The 14,163-nt window shown below is 44.0% G+C and overlaps 1 protein-coding gene across 1 annotated transcript in view; it reads left to right on the plus strand.

The window, feature by feature from the left end:
* Positions 1-14,163, plus strand: part of LOC137421907 (tyrosine-protein kinase SYK) — a 95,152-nt gene that overhangs the window by 51,977 nt on the left and 29,012 nt on the right. The window contains exons 4-5 of the mRNA XM_068108462.2: positions 340-487; positions 13,990-14,065. Coding sequence (XP_067964563.1) covers positions 340-487; positions 13,990-14,065 — 224 coding nt within the window. The remainder of the gene's footprint in view (positions 1-339; positions 488-13,989; positions 14,066-14,163) is intronic.

The following is a 14,163-nucleotide window of genomic DNA, read 5'->3' on the forward strand; positions in this document are numbered from 1 at the left end:
GGATGTTGTGAGAAGTCCTACTAAGCATGTTTACCATAACTATAGCATTAACTCAGGTTTAATATAATAATAATAATTCATTTATTTTGTATAGCGCTTTTCCAGAAGCCCAAAGGCGCTTTAAGAACAATCTTGTTTACCCACAATGCTTCTGCCACTAGATTTATGATATACTGTATATGCAAAATATCTCATGTCAGCAATTCCTTACTCCCAAAATCTCTATTTCGACAATAGAGAAAGACATATTTCACTGACCCTATATTGACCTTATTCCCAAAGCATGACTGTATTTCTGTTAAACATTAAACTTGACGAATGTTATTGTGTTGTGCGCAGGGTGCGAGAACGTGACTTTGGTTTGTATGCCATCAGCCTACTTCACAAACACAAAGTCTTGCATTATGCTCTGGTGAATGAAGGAGGGAAGATCTTCCTCAGCTGCAATGACAGAAGATCTTCACGCAAGTTTGACAGCATTTGTCAGGTACACTTCCATTACACCTGCTTAGGTTCCCAATATTTGTGAGCATAAATAAGAGGAATTCAATCAATACTAGAGTTGCATAGTCAGATATTATAATGGTGTCGGCACGCGTGTTCGAGGAGATAACAACATGGGTCAATGAAGGTAACGGATTCCATTTGACTTTTCTTTTTTTTTTGTGTACAAGGTCGAGGCTCGTGTAAGAGCTAACATTGATCACAAAAAAGACAAACTGACACATAAAACATAAAACATATGATAAAGGAAGCGGGAGAACAACATGGAGAGCAGGGACATCGGGAGATCTGTGGGAGGGAGAGGGCTTGGGGGGAGGAGGCAAGGGAAGGGGGGGGGGTGGGAGAGGTATAAAAAAACACGTGGACACTGCTAGGACTTCCAGAAAAGAAGTCGGTATTTCAAAAATTGTGGATCTGGGGTGAATTAACGGGGGTAGAAAAGATCAAGGTCTTGGATGGGGGAAGACAACATGGCAAGACTTTCAAAAAGGTTTCAATAAGGCTCCACATAAGCGATTAATAGGTAAAGTAAGAGTAAGCTGTATAGGACGTGGATTATCGATTTTGTAGAAAATTGGCTCAAGAACAGGAAAACAGAGAATTGTAGTAACGGGGTTAGATATCAGAATTGAAAGAAATTACTCATAATAGTTTTCTAAAATTTGTTACTAATCTCATCATATTTCAATCGGATCTTAATAAATCATAAATGTATGTGAGTAGGAACTAAACATGTACCCCGGGGGTCAGTACATGGGCCATTGCGAATTTGCAGTTTATACAAGTTGTCTATCTAGATTCTAGATGTAGGAATCTTAAATGGAATACTTAAATTTGCATTTGACAAAGTGTGGATGTGAGCTGTTGAATGTTATAATAATATACTGAAGGAACTGCGCTCCAACGCGAGTCGAAAGAATTGACGCGACCAAAGACGGAATTCGTCCGAGTTGCTTTATTGAAACCAAACAGCTCAGGTATTCTCCCAAGCCCGTTTTTCGGGCAACAATATATATACACATTTATGTCGGGAAGTTTGCCCGGCAAAAGCTATACCGGGCATGCCCGGGTATCAAGGGCGAGCCTTGGAAAGGCGAGTCTGGACCTGCCCGGGCGTGTTTGGCTGCGGCCTGGCAAGTCGAGGCTGGGCGTGCCCGGGCGCTCTGGGCGAGCACTGGAAAGGCGATAGCGGGCATGCCCGGACGCTCTGGGCGAGCCCTGGAAAGGCGATAGCGGGCATGCCCGGACGCTCTGGGCGAGCCCTGGAAAGGCGATAGCGGGCATGCCCGGACGCTCTGGGCGAGCACTGGAAAGGCGATAGCGGGCATGCCCGAGAGGACGCTCTGGGCGAGCCCTGGAAAGGCGATAGCGGGCATGCCCGGATGCTCTGGGCGTGCCCTGGAAAGGCGATAGCGGGCATGCCCGGACGCTCTGGGCGAGCCCTGGAAAGGTGATAGCGGGCATGCCCGGACGCTCTGGGCGAGCCCTGGAAAGGCGAGAGCGGGCATGCCCGGACGCTCTGGGCGAGCCCTGGAAAGGCGATAGCGGGCATGCCCGGACGCTCTGGGCGTGCCCTGGAAAGGCGATAGCGGGCATGCCCGGACGCTCTGGGCGAGCCCTGGAAAGGTGATAGCGGGCATGCCCGGACGCTCTGGGCGAGCCCTGGGAAGGCGAGAGCGGGCATGCCCGGGAAAGACGAGACCGGGCGTGCCCGGGAGGTTCGGGCGTGCCCGGGAACAGTGAGTCCGGGCATGCCCGGGAGAGGCGCGTCTGGCCGTGTTCTGGCCGGTGCAAGGCGATTATGTACATCCAGCGGTAACCGCTACAATACCACCTTTAGAGGCCATTTTTCCCCGCAGAGCAGGGGTTGGACCTTTTTCGGGCACCGTGGGCCCCTTTTTTGAAGCAATGTTTTATGGCCGGATGCCCTTCCTGCCGCCAACCCTGTTAGTCGCCTTTTGCGACACACAGGGAATTACCAGTGAACTGGTACTCAATTTGCCGACCTCGGAAGGATGGCAGGCTGAGTCAACCCTCCTGGTGTTAATTCAGCGATCGACTGGGATTCGAACCCAGGATCCTAAGATCCCAAGCCGGCACCCTAACCGCTAAGCCAACACCAGGCTGTGAATGTTTTAACAAGAGGAGTTGACGGGTGGAATTTAATGCCATGAAGTGTTTATAAATATAAATTGGAAAAAAGAAATATTGATTATGTTCTTTGTAATTCAAAATTTGCGTTGTTTAGATATCGAAAGGGACTTGGAAGTAGTTTTTCAGAAACACATTCACGAAGTTAGTTAATATTGCTAGGTGGAGATAGGTTGAGAATATACTTTTGTTTTGTTTAGTTTAAGGGTGTATTAATAGGAATGTATGACATAAGTCTCAGGAAGTTGTGGTGGCATTATCTCAAACTTTGAAAAGGCCGTAACTAGAATACTGTAATCAGTTATTCTCAAGCTGTAAAATGGAAATAATAAAATTGAAACTCTGTCAACTGGATTTTACAATCTTATAGAGAGTTTTTACCCTCTAACAACTTGCTCTTGAACTTGCCTCAATTTTGTCGACAAATAAGTGAAACAAAAACTGCAAGCAAGGAGCAATTGTGAAATTTCCAGAGTTGGCAGGGTTATTTATGGACAAAATTTAAAATAATTTAATAAAGACTTCTTTTTTTTTCCTTTTTTTTTTTGTATACTGAATCGAGGCTCGTGAACGAGCTAACATTTATTTCACAAACAAATCAACCAGACAAACAAATTATACAAAAAGAGGGAGCGGAAGACAAGATGGGGAGAGAAGGGGAAGCACACAACCACACCATTTGAGAGCAGGGAGAAGTGTGGGAGGGAGAGGGCTTGGGGGGAGGAGGCATGGGAAGGGGGGGGGGGGGAGGTATAAAACACAAGGGGACCGAAATTAGGGGGGGGGTAGAAAAGATCAAGGTTTTGGATGGGGGAAGATAAGAGACGGTGGTGAACTGCTGTTTTAAAGACCTGGAGGGTGGAGTGAGATTGAAAAGAGTGAGGGAGTTTGTTCCAGAGGTGGGGGAAAAGAGGAATGAAGGAATGAAGGTGAGCGGAAAGTCTTTGTTTTTGGCAGTTTAACCATAAGAGGGTTGCAGGCAGATCTTGTGTGACCTGTAGGAATATTTGGGGGACAGAGCCCAGAGAGAGCTGGGGGGGGAGGGGTGGGGGGGGCAAGGCCAGAGAGGAGTCGGTAGAAGACAGAAAGACCACCAACCTGCTTGCGGTGAGTGAGTGAAAGGCCCTTGGAGTTGGCTTCATCGCGGGAGATTCCAATGATTCTGAAATGGTTTTGGTGGTTTTGACATTCGAGAAGAAAACATGTGAAGATATAATTACAGTATTAAAGGGGTTGATAGAGCATAATATATAGGTTTTGTTATCATAATATATTAGGTAGATGTTTTGTATTTTATTGAGAAAGAAATGTATAGGGGGTAGAAGAGGAAAAAAATAGAATTTTTTTGAAAATACACAAGTTTCAGGTTGAAAATACACAACAGCAGATTTCAGGTTGAAAATACACTACAGCAGGTTTCAGGTTGAAAATACACTGCAGCAGGTTTCAGGTTGAAAATACACTACAGCAGGTTTCAGGTTGAAAATACACTGCAGCAGGTTTCAGGTTGAAAATACACTGCAGCAGGTTTCAGGTTGAAAATACACTACAGCAGGTTTCAGGTTGAAAATACACTACAGCAGGTTTCAGGTTGAAAATACACTGCAGCAGGTTTCAGGTTGAAAATACACTGCAGCAGGTTTCAGGTTGAAAATACACTGCAGCAGGTTTCAGGTTGAAAATACACTACAGCAGGTTTCAGGTTGAAAATACACTGCAGCAGGTTTCAGGTTGAAAATACACTACAGCAGGTTTCAGGTTGAAAATACACTACAGCAGGTTTCAGGTTGAAAATACACTGCAGCAGGTTTCAGGTTGAAAATACACTACAGCAGGTTTCAGGTTGAAAATACACTGCAGCAGGTTTCAGGTTGAAAATACACTGCAGCAGGTTTCAGGTTGAAAATACACTACAGCAGGTTTCAGGTTGAAAATACACTACAGCAGGTTTCAGGTTGAAAATACACTGCAGCAGGTTTCAGGTTGAAAATACACTGCAGCAGGTTTCAGGTTGAAAATACACTACAGCAGGTTTCAGGTTGAAAATACACTACACCAGGTTTCAGGTTGAAAATACACTGCAGCAGGTTTCAGGTTGAAAATACACTGCAGCAGGTTTCAGGTTGAAAATACACTGCAGCAGGTTTCAGGTTGAAAATACACTGCAGCAGGTTTCAGGTTGAAAATACACTGCAGCAGGTTTCAGGTTGAAAATACACTGCAGCAGGTTTCAGGTTGAAAATACACTGCAGCAGGTTTCAGGTTGAAAATACACTGCAGCAGGTTTCAGGTTGAAAATACACTACAGCAGGTTTCAGGTTGAAAATACACTACAGCAGGTTTCAGGTTGAAAATACACTGCAGCAGGTTTCAGGTTGAAAATACACTGCAGCAGGTTTCAGGTTGAAAATACACTGCAGCAGGTTTCAGGTTGAAAATACACTGCAGCAGGTTTCAGGTTGAAAATACACTACAGCAGGTTTCAGGTTGAAAATACAATACAGCAGGTTTCAGGTTGAAAATACACTGCAGCAGGTTTCAGGTTGAAAATACACTACAGCAGGTTTCAGGTTGAAAATACACTGCAGCAGGTTTCAGGTTGAAAATACACTACAGCAGGTTTCAGGTTGAAAATACACTACAGCAGGTTTCAGGTTGAAAATACACTGCAGCAGGTTTCAGGTTGAAAATACACTACAGCAGGTTTCAGGTTGAAAATACAATACAGCAGGTTTCAGGTTGAAAATACACTACAGCAGGTTTCAGGTTGAAAATACACTGCAGCAGGTTTCAGGTTGAAAATACACTGCAGCAGGTTTCAGGTTGAAAATACACTGCAGCAGGTTTCAGGTTGAAAATACACTACAGCAGGTTTCAGGTTGAAAATACACTACAGCAGGTTTCAGGTTGAAAATACACTGCAGCAGGTTTCAGGTTGAAAATACACTGCAGCAGGTTTCAGGTTGAAAATACACTACAGCAGGTTTCAGGTTGAAAATACACTACAGCAGGTTTCAGGTTGAAAATACAATACAGCAGGTTTCAGGTTGAAAATACACTGCAGCAGGTTTCAGGTTGAAAATACACTACAGCAGGTTTCAGGTTGAAAATACACTACAGCAGGTTTCAGGTTGAAAATACACTACAGCAGGTTTCAGGTTGAAAATACAATACAGCAGGTTTCAGGTTGAAAATACAATACAGCAGGTTTCAGGTTGAAAATACACTACAGCAGGTTTCAGGTTGAAAATACACTACAGCAGGTTTCAGGTTGAAAATACAATACAGCAGGTTTCAGGTTGAAAATACAATACAGCAGGTTTCAGGTTGAAAATACACTGCAGCAGGTTTCAGGTTGAAATACACTACAGCAGGTTTCAGGTTGAAAATACACTGCAGCAGGTTTCAGGTTGAAAATACACTACAGCAGGTTTCAGGTTGAAAATACACTGCAGCAGGTTTCAGGTTGAAATCTGAGCTTAAATAAATGCCACCAAAATTGGCAGCCAGCAAAATATGTCACATCCTTGAAAACACTTATACAATAAACATGCAGAACAATTTAATCAAACCACGCATCATCAAAAACATGCTAACAACAGTGTTGTGTCTAATTATGATGATGATGATGATGATGTTGGTCATGATATTAAATGTTTTATGTAATTATTTTTAAGAACTTTTGTTCTGAATGAGTTTTTGGTGACAATTATGACAACTTTGATTCCCTTTATTACTAGAACGGCACTCTTCGACGTCACAACGTCGACCGATATGACTCTGCCCACATTATTACATCATTACACATACTTGTACCAAGTTTGATTTAAATCTATTCCATTGTTCTGAAGTATAACATTTTTTCATCCACTGTAAGCATTTTTGGTTCCATGTACTATTATTGTTGTGGTTTAAGTGAAATGGAGATTACTGTTTTCAAAAGGTAAAAAATTAGTGTTTTAAAAGAAACCGGAAACCGGATCGGGAGGGAACCGGAAGAAGAAGAAGAGCAAGACAAACGCGGTGCAAGTGAGGTCGGGAAGAAAAGCCGAGCTGCTTTGAGGTCTTGAGGAGACGCTGGCGAACAGGAGTCACGAGCGAACTTTGGATTTCCTGGGAAAGGGATTCCTGCAACAGAGTTGTGATCGCTGTGACAGATAAACCTGTGTGACAGGTTTTGTGGTTGATTCCGAAGAGAATCATTGTTGGAGTGCAGGTACGCCTCCAGTACGGGCCCGTCGGCCATTTTGCCTCGCTCCCGCCATTTCGCATCGCTCCAGCCATTTCACCGCACCCAGCCGTTAGCCTGGTTTGCGTGTGTAACATGGATTTCGATTGGGAATTTGTGGTTCTCCGTTTGGGAGCCGTTGAATGTTCATACCCGAAGGTGTGATTTCCCAGTCGCCTTTTGAGGGCACCTTTGCGCCTCTTTGGCAGCGTGACTGTCAGCCGAACTGGATTCTGGTCTCGATACGACATTTTTCTTGCGATCACCGGAGCGTGGATCGACTTTGGCTTGGTGCCGGGACAGAGACTTTGGGAATGTTCTTTTCGCTCCACTGGAGCACAGTGAGTTATATTGTAAGAAACTGATGGTACCATCATAGGAATGATATAATATTTGTTGTATAATTGATTAATATTGTTCTTGTGCTGTATATTCTTGTGTGACCTTAATACAATACTTGTTGTTGATTCCGAAGAGAATCATTGTTGGAGTGCAGGTACGCCACCAGTACGGTCCCGTCGGCCATTTTGCCTCACTCCCGCCATTTCGCATCGCTCCAGCCATTTCACCGCACCCTGCCATTAGCCTGGTTTGCGTGTGTAACGTGGATTTCGATTGGGAATTTGTGGTTCTCCGTTTGGGAGCCGTTGAACGTTCATACCCGAAGGTGTGATTTCCCAGTCGCCTTTTGAGGGCACCTTTGCGCCTCTTTGGCAGCGTGACTGTCAGCCGAACTGGATTCTGGTCTCGATACGACATTTTTCTTGCGATCACCGGAGCGTGGATCGACTTTGGCTTGGTGCCGGGACAGAGACTTTGGGAATGTTCTTTTCGCTCCACTGGAGCACAGTGAGTTATATTGTAAGAAACTGATGGTACCATCATAGGAATGATATAATATTTGTTGTATAATTGATTAATATTGTTCTTGTGCTGTATATTCTTGTGTGACCTTAATACAATCCTTGTTTTTTGGTAACAATTGGTGCGGTTTCACCATTGGTTATTGACACACAGAAGAACACATCTTTCTGCCGTGACTCCTTTCGGGGCTCGGAGGTACACCGTGACCGGGGTTTGAGGAGAAGCACGTAAAATAAATTGGGGGCCTCGCCCAGGTTAGAATTCCCTAACATTCCCAAAATTCCCAAATTTGGAATTGTCTAACATTCCCAATTTTTTTTTTTAATTGGAATTTTTTTGTGTGAAGGTTAACAGGTGCTAACTGATAGTCACCATGGTGTTTGACACAGAAAGGTTTGCGACGTCCCCTAATGAGGCACAGTTCCAGGCGTTAAAAAGATCGGAACTCATGATATTGGCCAAATATTTTAACTTGGAGGTCCGAGTTAGTATGAAGAAAGCAGAGATGCAGACATTGGTGGTAGAATCTCTAGTGGGACAAGGAACGTGGGAAGACGTAGCCTTGGATTAGTTACCAGAGGAAAAAGGAAATGTGGAGCCCCGGAAAATGGAGATGCAACTGCAGAACCAGGAAAGGTTAAAAGAGTTGGAATGGAAAGCCGAGGAAAGAAGAGCAGAGGAAAGGAGAGCTGAAGAGGAAAGAAGAGCAGAGGAAAGAGCAGAGGTAAGAGAAGAGGAAAGGAGAGCCTAAAGGGAGTTAAAGGAACGGGACAAGGATTTATCAGAGGGAACTTAAACTCAAGGAGCTGGAATTACTGGGAAAACGGAGAGAAGTAGTATCCATGCCGGCTAGTTCGACAACTAGTCAGAACTCTTGGGATGTTGGTAGGCACGTGAGGCTGGTTCCACACTTCAATGAAAAGGAGGTAGCCAAGTTTTTTTTACACTTTGAGAAGGTGGCTCAAATGTTAAAATGGCCTGAGGGGGTCCTGGACTATGCTAGTGCAAAGTGTTCTGGTCGGTAAAGCTCAAGATATCTATTCGGCTTTACCGATTGACCAATGTGCAGATTATGAGATAGTGAAGAAAGCCATTCTCAAAGCCTATGAATTGGTCCCTGAAGCTTACCGACAAAAATTCAGGAATGCCAGGAAGAGGGAGAGTGAGACCCATGTGGAGTTTGCCAGAATGAAGGAAACTATGTTTGCTAGGTGGTGTGACTCGAAGGAGATTGGGAAAGACTTCAACCTTTTGCGACAATTGATCTTGGTGGAGGAATTCAAACAGTGTGTCCACGTGGACATTAAAGTACATCAGGATGAAAAAAAAAGTACCGGAGTTGTATGAGGCAGCAACAGTGGCAGATGACTATGACTTGACACACAGGATGGGGTTCCACAAACCTAACTTCCCGCCTAGAGTTAGCCAGGGGAGTTATGGTAAATCAGGTTCGGAGAACAAATTTTCATGGAGGCAGCCGAGAGAGGACTATGGGGACAAATCTGATACCGCGACTTTTAGGGATCAGAAGATTGCAATTCCAAGACATACCTATCTTCCGGGGGGCCCGAGGCAGACCACGAGTTTTTCCTCCGGGCCGACTTGCGCTTTTTGCAAGAGACCTGGGCATTTGATTTCCCAATGTTACGCCCTGAAAAGGAAAAATCAAGAGCGCAGTCAGACTAGTGCAACTCCGAATGCGTTGGCCAATGCGAGAAATCGTCCTTGTATTGGAGGACAGTGCCTTGTGAAGGTTCCCGTGCCAAAGTTACGGCATCACAGAACGACCTTGTCCAAGAGGGTTACAAACCTTTTATTTCCGAGGGGTTTGTGTCACTGGATGGAGACTTAACTAACCAGAGACCTGTTCGGGTATTGAGGGGCACAGGAGCACATCAATCTTTGATGCTTGAGGGCATTTTGCCATTGTCAGAGAAGACGGCAACAGGGGTTAGTGTTCTTTTACAGGGGGTGGGTGGCTATGTTAAAGCTCCACTTCATGTCATCCATTTAAAGTCTGATTTTGTTTCAGGACCGGTCACTGTGGGGTTACAAGCCACTCTTCCTGTAGAGGGAATCTCTTTTATTATCGGATGTGGCCGGTGGTCGAGTTTCTGGTAATCCGATGTTGGTTGAAAAGCCCAGTAGGGAAAATAACACAGCACAGTTAGAGCAGGAGATTCCAGGTAACTTTCCATCCTGTGCCGTGACTCGGGCTATGGGTAGGAAGTGCTCTGAAGAGAAGGAGAAGGAAGGCGATGTGGATTTGGATTCCATAGAGATATTGGAGAAAAGGTCTGGAAGAGGTAATAGGAAAGGGAGTGACATCAAGGAACTGAAGGAATAGGTGGCATCTGGACCAAAAGAGGAAATGGAGTGTCCGCCGGAGACATCTGGGAACGAGGCTGAACAAACCAAACAGTGCTGGTCCGAAAGAGACTTGTTGAAGAACAACACGGAGATTCGGAGCTGCAGAGTTTGATTGATAAAGCCGTTACAGAGGAAGAGGCTATGAAGATACCTGATGGTTACTTCATGAAATGGGAAATACTCATGAGAAAATGGAGACCACCGGAGGTGCCAGCAAACAATGAGTGGAAAGTTCATTCCCAAATTGTGGTGCCACCGCCGTAACGGAAGGAGATATTGAGTTTGGGACATGAGACACCTTTGGCCGGGCACCTTGGAGTGAACAAGACATGTGACAGAATATTGGTACATTTTTCCTGGCCAGGACTGCGACGTGATGTGGCGGAGTTCTGTAAATCTTGCCATTCTTGCCAGCTGGTGGGAAAACCTAATCAGAAAGTCCCATCCGCACCTTTAAAACCAATTCCAGCTTTTGAAGAGCCATTCAGCCGAGTCATTATTGACTGTGAAGGCCCTTTACCTAAAACTAAGGCTGGACATCAGTATTTCTTGACCATCATGTGTGCTTCCACGAGGTTCCCTATAAGCAGTGCCTCTTAGAAAAATTACTGCGGCAGTTATTGCGAAGGCCTTGATTAAATTTTTCACTTTGGGTGGCCTACCTAAGGTCATCCAGTCTGATCAGGGTTCCAATTTCATGTCAATGCTTTTTCAGCAAGTGGTACACCTGTTGGGAGTGGAGCAAGTAAGATCAAGTACTTACCATCCTGAGAGCCAAGGGGCCTTGGAAAGGTTTCACCAGACATTAAAGAATATGATCAGAACGTATTGTTTTGAATGTGACAAGGATTGGGATGAAGGAATACCCTTATTGTTGTTTGCTACGAGGGAATCCGTTTAGGAGTCATTGGGATTCAGTCCTTTTGAACTTGTGTTTGGACACGCAGTTCGAGGGCCATTGAAATTGGTGAAAGAACAGTGGCTACAGGAGGAGTCGCAGTCAACAGTGGTAGAGTATGTGTCAACGGTTAGGCACAGATTAGCAAAGGCTTGTGAAGTTGCGGGAAGAAACTTGAAAGTGACACAGGATAAAATGAAAGTGAGACATGACAAGAAATCTCAGATAAGAAATTTCAGTCCTGAGGACCTAGTGTTAGTGTTGCTTCCTGTTCCAGGTCAGCCACTACAGGCTAGGTATTTTGGTCCCTATGCAATCGAAAGGAGCATTAATGAAACAGATTACATGGTGACAACTCCCGACCGACGGAAAAAGCGGCACCTGTGTCATGTCAACCGACTGAAGAAATATTATGAGAGGAAGCCTGTGAAAAAAATGGTTCCTGTCTCACCTGTCGTGCCTGTAGTCGGGGTGCGAAAGAATCCAGAGTTAAAACTCTTCACTGATCACAACCCCTTAACCTTCATTCAAAAAATGCAAAATAAAAATCAGAGGGTGATGAGATGGAGTTTGGCTTTGCAGGAGTTCAACTTGGAAATTGAGCATGTAAAGGGCAGGGACAATGTCGTTGCTGATGCTTTATCCAGAGTGAACTAAATTTGGAAATTCCTGTAGGTTGTTTGGAAGTTTCGTTGCTTTCTTCCGGGGAATATTAATTATTGTTGCTCACGCGAATTGATCATTTGGGGGTGAGTTTTAGTTGTTTGTTAAAAAGGGTTTTTGCATGCAAAGAAAGTTTTCCCTTTGTTCAAACTTTCTTTCTTGAGGGTGGGGAGTGTTACGGATTCGTCACTTCCGTCGTTGTGGTTTTCATCCACTGTAAGCATTTTTGGTTCCATGTACTATTATTGTTATCGTTTAAGTGAAATGGAGATAACTGTTTTCAAAAGGTAAAAAATTAGTGTTTTAAAAGAAACCGGAAACTGGATCGGAAGGAACCGGAAGAAGAAGAAGAGCAAGAAAAAAGCGGAGCAAGTGAGGTCGGGAAGAAAAGCCGAGCTGCTTTGAGGTCTCGAGGAGACACTGGTGAATGGGGGTCACGAGCGAACTTTGGGTTTCCTGGGAAAGGGATTCCTGCGACAGAGTTGTGATCGCTGTGACAGATAAACCTGCGTGGCAGGTTTTGCGGTTGATTCTGAAGAGAATCGTTGTTGGAGTGCAGGTACGCCTCCAGTACGGGCCCGTCGGCCATTTTGCCTCGCTCCCGCCATTTCGCATCGCTCCAGCCATTTCACCGCACCCAGCCATTAGCCTGGTTTGTGTGTGTAACGTGGATTTCGATTGGGAATTTGTCGTTCTCCGTTTGAGAGCTGTTGAACGTTCATACCCGAAGGTGTGATTTCCCAGTCGCCTTTTGAGGGCACCTTTGCACCTCTTTGGCAGCGTGACTGTCAGCCGAACTGGATTCTGGTCTCAATACGACATTTTTCTTGCGATCACCGGAGCGTGGATCGACTTTGGCTTGGTGACAAGACAGAGACTTTGGGAATGTTCTTTTCGTTCACTTGGAGCACAGTGTTATATTGTAAGAAACTGATGGTACCATCATAGGAATGATATAATAATTGTTGTACAATTGATTAATATTGTTCTTGTGCTGTTATTCTTGTGTGACCTTAATACAATACTTGTTTTTTGGTAACAATTGGTGTGGTTTCACCATTGGTCATTGGCACACAGAATAACACATCTTTCTGCCATGACTCGTTTCGGAGCTCGGAGGTACACCGTGACTGGGGTTTGGGGAGGAGCACGTAACAATATGTACTTATACCAAGTTTGGGTAAAATCTGTCACTGGTTCACAAATTATCACGGTTACAGGATTTCTGCAGAACATGACCTTTAACCTCTTAACGCAAAAATGTAATCAGGTCATCTTTGCATCATAATATGTACTTATACCAAGTTTGGGTAAAATCTATCACTGGTTCACAAATTATCACGGTAACAGGATTTCTACAGAACATGACCTTTAACCTCTTCACGCAAAAATGTAATCAGTTCATGTTTACATCATTATAATACTCATACCAAGTTTCTTCAAAATCCCATCACTTGTTCCCAAGTTGGCATGACAACATAATTTTTAGTTAAGTGGCTTCTGACCTTTGACCTGCTGACCCCAAAATTTAAATATTTCATGTTTACATCATAATGCATACCTATACCAAGTTTGATTTAAATCCCTTCAGCTGTTCTAAAGTTATCACATTTTTACCTGACATGATCTCTGACTGTATTTTCAACCTCTTGATGCCATAATCCAATCAGTTCATCTTTGCATTAAATATACTTATACCAAATTTATTCAAAATCCCATCACTTGTTCACAAGTTGGCATGGTGACATAAATTTTACTTAACATGACGTCTTACATTTGACCTCTTGGTCCCAAAATCAAATAATTTCATCTTGGCATCACAATACATACTTATACCAACTTTGGTCAGAATCCCATCACTGGTTCACAAGTTATCGCGGTAACAGGAATTTCACCTGTCATGACCTCTGACCTTTGGCCTTTCACCTCGTGACCCCAACATCTAATCAGTTCATCTTTACCTCATTATGCATACCTGCACCAAGTTTGACTAAGATCCCTTCAGCTGTGCTCAAGTTATCGTGGTAACGAAAATCTATTGCGGATGGACAAACAGACAAACAGACGGACGTAAGGAAAGCCCGACGGACGACCTGAAAACATCATGCCTCCGGCGACTTCGTTGGTGGAGGCATAAAAATGCTTAAAATGTTTAACATCTAAAATGTTTAAAATGTAAAAGGAACAAAGAATTATGATGACCATGAGAAGGAAACAACAACACAAAACACGTGTATGCCATAAACGAGTTCCTTTGCCACAAACTGATCCCCTTCCATATCTTATGTCCCACCACCCCCATTCTTTCAAGATGGTTGAATTCTACAGCGACAACAAGGAGCAGTTGGTCACACGCCTCAAAGTGCCATGTGTCGCACCAGAACTGAGTAAGCTTCCTAAAATTAATTTATTAGGAAAGACAGAGCGTGGGCGGTTGAATTTGATGGAAAAGAGAATAAAGAGTAGGATTTTAGCACACCTCTAA

Source organism: Myxine glutinosa, chromosome 1 (assembly GCF_964187855.1).
Source record: "Myxine glutinosa chromosome 1, kmMyxGlut1.1, whole genome shotgun sequence".
Lineage (NCBI taxonomy): Eukaryota > Metazoa > Chordata > Myxini > Myxiniformes > Myxinidae > Myxine > Myxine glutinosa.